This window comes from Trachemys scripta, chromosome 15 (genome assembly GCF_013100865.1).
Source record: "Trachemys scripta elegans isolate TJP31775 chromosome 15, CAS_Tse_1.0, whole genome shotgun sequence".
NCBI lineage: Eukaryota > Metazoa > Chordata > Testudines > Emydidae > Trachemys > Trachemys scripta.
In genome coordinates, this window is record NC_048312.1 from 5,398,263 (window position 1) to 5,404,262 (window position 6,000).

Genomic DNA, 6,000 nt, shown 5'->3' on the forward strand with positions numbered 1-6,000 from the left:
GGCCTTAACATCAATTAACTAATTTATCACCATACCCTCCACTCTTGTGTTGTAGGCATGTCAATATTATTGTTCCCATTTTACAGACAGAGATACTGAAAGAGAGTGAGGCAGAGATGGTCAGTGACTTTCCAAAGCCGCAGAAGGCATCAGAGAAAGGACTAGGATGCAGGAGTACTTCGCTCTCAGGGGATTTATCTACACTGGGAAAACAGGAGTTTAAAACTTGCTAATAACACTACTGATTTTCCCACTATCAACAAACCTAGCATGTTTAGTCCACTAGAACAAATTGCCTCTCATGCTATTCAGCTGCCCCCTCTTCTACCCAGAAGCCACTCTGGTAACTTGCCAGAGAAGTCAGCTCATCTGCAGGATGGTGGCACATGGCTGGGAGGAAGCTTTAATGATTGGGTTACACCAGTTACATCCACCAGGCTGATTTTAAAAGAAAAAGGTTTCTAGTCCTTTCCCTTTTCACACATGCTGAGATCAGCCTTGACATGTCCAGATCCATAAAATCAGAGGTTGCCAAAGCACAGTACTCTCTGTGAGGCAGCAGCTTTGACTGTTAGCAGTGTTTGTTTGCTTACTCGCTACTTTACATTCTCCATGAAGGTACCTAAAACTTTGGAACTAGCTCTAGTCCTAACTAGGTCCTGTGTAAGTTGAGCATCATGGTATGCTAAATGGTGCATCTCTCTATCGGGCTTTTGCAGACTGATAGGATTGATAGGGCTGTCGTTTTGTGGAGCTAGGGAGTTTTGTTGGCTCTCATGTAGTCAGCTATCTTGTAATTTATGTCAGAGTCCAGAGCCTCAGCTGGGTCTCTTAAAAACCTTTCATGAATTTAAATAAATAATTTGCAATGTGATCTTCCAGCCACTCAGTTTAATTAGTAAGAACCTACTTTATTATTTTTTCAAATTCGGTGCTGAGCTGAAAATTGTAAAACTTTCATGTTTATTTGGTAAGTTTTACTTTTCTTTATTTATATCTAAACCAAACGTATTGAAGTTTCTGTCTTCCTTAACAGAAGATATAATGCTAATGCTAAGAATTTATAACTTTAAAGGAACCCCCTGAACTAGTAAAGTGGATCCACTGATGCTCCAGGACCACCAGCCTTCCTAAGGCAGCAATGAGAAACCCTAAATGATGGATTTTCCCTTGTGCATTTCACTTATGTTGTTTCCTTCCTTCAGACTTCTTTGAATCCTTCTCTGCCTGATGACCTTTTGGTTGCGCCTTCTTGAGGAATGTACGACGCAGACATGATAGGATAGGCTCTTTGAATCTTCTTACAGCAAGAATAAGAGCAATGAGGATGAGGAGAGCAAGACCAAGTATTGCCCAAAAAACCCACCAGATTTTGCCACTCACTATTTGTGGGGGAGGGCCACTGTCAATGCTTCCTCCAAAGCCATGGAACTGACAGTTTGGAGGGGCCCAGCCCATGATACAGTGACAGTTTTTATTATTGTTGCAAACTCCTCTCTCGCTGCACTTTTTGTCTTCATCACAAGCTCTTTTAATCACTGAAGCAGCCATACATGTCCGGTTCATACAAACCTGTGTGTTGCCACACGTTGTGCCATCTGCCACTACTCCGATGTCAACAATATCTACCCCTGGATGATAGTCTGTGCCCCAGCACCACCCATTGCCCATAGGTGTTTGAATTATGGTTGCATATTCCTCCAAGACAGGTACGGTTTTTACATTCACACACTGCACTCTCCCACACAAAATGTTGCTATGGTTGCATTTCTCAAACGCAGTTTCTTTCCCGTCACCCCCACAGTTGCCAAACCGATCCGCTTTTACATTCAGTTCGTTGAAGCAAATTTCTGGAGCAGCTCTAGCTCCTTTTCCAAAGATACTTTCACACTGTAAATTATGGGTGGCGCATTTCCCCTTATAACAGTAGCCTTTGTCACTGCATGCATTTCCATCCTGCTTATACACATCTTCAGGACACCACTCAGAAATCCCATCGCAATACTCGGGCAGGTCACACTCGTCTGTAATTGCTCTGCATGTTCTTCCTGATGGAAGAAACTTACATTTTCTACAGCACTGTCCAACAGAACAAACCGCTCCTGGCTTCAGTGTGCAATTGTGATGGCAACAAGGATCTCGTCTACATTCTCGTAGGTTCCCACAATCACAGTCTTCTCCATGGTCCACTACTTTGTTACCACAGCGCTGAAGGGTAAAAAGTGTGTGAGGTTCAGGGTTGTTAAACAAACAGTTTCCTTTTCCTTTATCCATTAGGTCTAAAAAATAATTTTTACTGCAGTTACTGAATAGACTGGTTCTTGAACTCGCTTCACTCATGATGCAGCTTGTGTGTTTGCCACACATACAGCCTGTGTGATCATGCTCCATGCCAAGATTATGACCCAGTTCATGAGAGAGAACCTTTGAAAAGAGTACTGGAGAATCATAAATGTATGCTTCAACTCCTGCTCCATAATAGCCTTCACAGATCCCACTGACATATGCCCTCCCAACTAGAGCTCCAAAATTTTTATAAATAAATAGGTGTGCAGCATCATGTTTCACCCGTGGAGAAATATTAAGTCTTCTCCAGTCATTAAAACTCTGAAGAAGCAACCTAATGTCTTCAGGAATGTTAATGGGGTTGCTTTGCGTCCAGATCAATAGCCCAACCAGAAGTATACGTAACTTTAGAGATTGAAAATGAGAATCTGCCATGTTGACTGTGTCAACAACAAGATATGTTACATTGGTTTCATTTTTCCCATGATAGTCAAACATTTTTTTGTCCACCACTATAAAGAGCTCGAGATACCTGGTGTGTCTGAATCTTATAGACAGGTCTTTACCTATTAAGTCCTTCCTAGTCTCCATTACTGTTGCTGGACGTTTTCTTTCTCCATCAGTTACTTCACACGTCACAGCCTTGGGTTCCATCTCCTCTGTTCGATAAAGACGGTGCTGGAACGTAAAGGAAGTCTTCACGGGTTCAATGCCATAGTTTAAGCTCCCAATCTGGAGAAACCCTTTGAGTCCAGAGCAGGTGCTGAGGGCCACGTGAGACTCTGGGGTATTTTCCACATACCCATGATAGTAGCAATCATCTGGAATATGGGGTTGATCTACTCTCAGTTGCCCTCTAGCATCATAAGTGAAGACCGGGAAATTTTTTACTAGGAATCCTTTCTTCTGCTTTAGGTGAACTACATGGATCTTTCCTTCCACCTTGATGGCATAGGACATCTCATCCTTGGTGGCTTTGCCTTCTTTCGGTGCTAGCTTCCTCGGAACTATCACTTCATAGGAAGTAAACCGTGGAGGTGGATGAGGACTAGCGTCTGTGCTGGGAAGGAAAGACCCCAGCAACACCATGGAGATGCCCAGTTTGAGGAGCAGCACTCTGTCCCTTGCCATCAGACTCCTCGGCATTAACGCTAATCCTCTCTGGGTCTGGTTTATGGTCGCTGCTTTCCAAACTGGAGCAGAGAAGGGAAATTGTGGGGTGTGTTAACTCGGCAGCACGGTCGTTAATTCAATCACCGAGTGGCTCCTTCTCATCTTAAAAAGCAGCAGGTAATGCCTCTCTCTCTCTCCACTCCCAACTGCTGCCCATGCCCGCTGCCAACTGCCTCTCTGAGCTTTAGTGAGTAGACCCAGTAAAACTTGTCCCCTTACATTTCACGCTCCAGATCAGCATCAAGTAATGCACAAAGGGGCCGGCCCTCTTTCACACCCGCATTTCTGTGGGCTCCTTCCTCACCCATCTCGCCTTTGTAACATCAATGGATTGTGCTCGCCATTAGTGTGATACCAAGTACCACAGCGCAACAGACCGTCTCGCTATATAATAAAACACAGCTCCACTAACAAACCGCTGTATGCAAGGAAATCCAGGCTTCTAAATGGGCAAAACCAAAAAAAACCAAGATGGGTTATGGTTAACCCCTGAAATTCCTGCTGCCGTGGAATGGCCGGGATGGCGGTTGATTGTTTTGTTGCCTCTTTAAACGTGAACATTCTACGGCATGTGGCTCGGGTTGGAGAGGGGCTTAGAACGTAGCCATGTGTGGCTTGTGCAGAGACAGACTTTAGGGCTTTCCAGTTAAGAGTATGTAGGACTTCAATTAGAGAGAGTGTGTGTGTGTGTAAGTAAAACTAGCACTTTTCCAAGCTATGCCAGAACCCAGCGCCATGAAAGCCCAGCTACGCCCCGTTCCTAGATTCAGTTCTCCAAGAGCTGGTGCAGTTATTCAAGCTACAATTCACAAAAGTCCTTGTTGGGACGCAATTAACATAGTCCTGCACGTGGCACCTGTGCCACGACTGCACAACAGAAATGAAATGGTATCTAGCATTTAGCACTGCCCCGATTCCTGTACACCACAGAGCACCCATCCTGGCCCTCAGCGATGTCAGTCTTCCACTACCTCCTTTTCCAACGCCGCCGTGTTAAGATAATGAGTTGTGTGTGCCTGGAGAAATCCTTTGATGTGTTGGAAGGGGACAATTTGGTGAATGGGGCGCTGGATGGCTGTCAGCAGCTACTATGCTGAGGCTTGGGGGCGGGGGGCAGGGGCTTGTGAAGGGGGAAAATGCAGGAGGGCCATAGGCTGTGTTGCCACAAACAACCATTTAAAAATCATGACTCAGCACCCCATGTAGCAGGAGATTATTTTAAACAGCGAGGGATTTTTTTTTTTTTTTTTTTTTTTGTTAAACTGTTTTTTTTATCCTGGTCTGCGTTCTGACCTTTGAGCCTACAGGGGTGAGGCTGCCCAACCCTGATTTTCTGTGAGCTTCAAAATTCAACCTGAACTGCTAAAAAACACAAAAAGGGGTCATCCCCCCCCCCCCTTTGCTGGCTGCTTGGAGGGGATTCCACTTGCCCTCTCCTACGCCCTGGGGTGGGGTAAGGCGGGAGTGGCTGCCATTGATCCCACTCTAGCCTTTGCCCTTATCCTGACCCTCTCTGGGAAGCCTCCACGGCTTCTTCCTTCACTCATCTATATTTGCCCATGCTAGTGTCCTTCCCTTGGGGACCACGGCCCTTTCTCACCCCGCCCTCCCCACCCACCTGTTCTTCACAGTGCCCCTCTCTGCCTCCTCAGAGAATATGGGGCCGCCCTCCTCCCTCAGGGCACCAGTACTTTAGCCCCACGGGTAACAATGGGGGACACGGACAGTGTCCATTTCTTTTAAGAGCTGCCTAAAGCCCTCCTCCACAGGCTGTAGGGAAGTGGCAGCCATCTTAACTGAGGGCTGGCTGTGGCTTATGTCTCACTGAGAACAAGGAGATGACGGCCATTTGGAAAGCTGACTTTTACTGAAGGGGCAATATTAGGTGCTACCAGTCTCTGCTGAGGGGAAAAAACTGTGGGTTGTGAAGGAAAAAAAATGGCAAAAAATAGGAACCTTAGCCCTACATATTAAGTTTTTAAAACTCCCAATTGGGTCTCGCCCCTCTTCTGCCAGCTTGTGTGCCACTTCACCATTATCCTAAAAAAAACACATTGGGGATGAACGGGGAAGCAAGGCTGCCGGATTCCAGTCAGACCCCAGTTACAAACCCTGGCACAGATAAGCTGTGAATTGCTTAGGGCTGATGGGGGCGGGGGGATGATAAATAGATTTAAATCCGTCAGTTTTTTAATTCGCTGACCGTTTTGCTATTTGATTCCAAGACCAAATTTATTTAAATATTTTTAAAAACAGAACAAACTGCCAAAAGTGTGTGTGCGTATGTATAAAGTAAATGTACATGAGTCCTATTGAAACTAGTCATCCGGACCCATCGATTCTCTGTCAGGGTTCCCCAGGCATTTCCACAACTGCTCTGAGAAACCCTAAACCAGGGGTCGGCAACGTTTGGCACGTGGCTTGCTAGGGTAAGCACCTGGCGGGCCGGGCCAGTTTATTTACCTGCTGACGTGGCAGGTTCGGCCGATCGCGGCCCCCACTGGCCGCGGTTCGCCGTCCCGGGCCAATGGGAGCAGCAGG

General features: G+C 46.1%; 1 protein-coding gene across 1 annotated transcript; it reads right to left on the reverse strand.

Annotated features, from left to right (window-relative positions):
* Positions 1–1,179: 1,179 nt before the first annotated feature.
* On the reverse strand, positions 1,180–3,417 carry LOC117888206 (disintegrin and metalloproteinase domain-containing protein 20-like). Its single transcript, XM_034791438.1, has one exon. The coding sequence runs from the start codon at positions 3,415–3,417 to the stop codon at positions 1,180–1,182; it is 2,238 nt and encodes a 745-aa protein (XP_034647329.1).
* Positions 3,418–6,000: the final 2,583 nt, after the last annotated feature.

Coding starts and splice junctions, on each gene's coding strand:
- LOC117888206 (XM_034791438.1), bottom strand. CDS start 3,417: ATGGCAAGGGACAGAGTGCTGCTCCTCAAACTGGGCATCTCCATGGTG.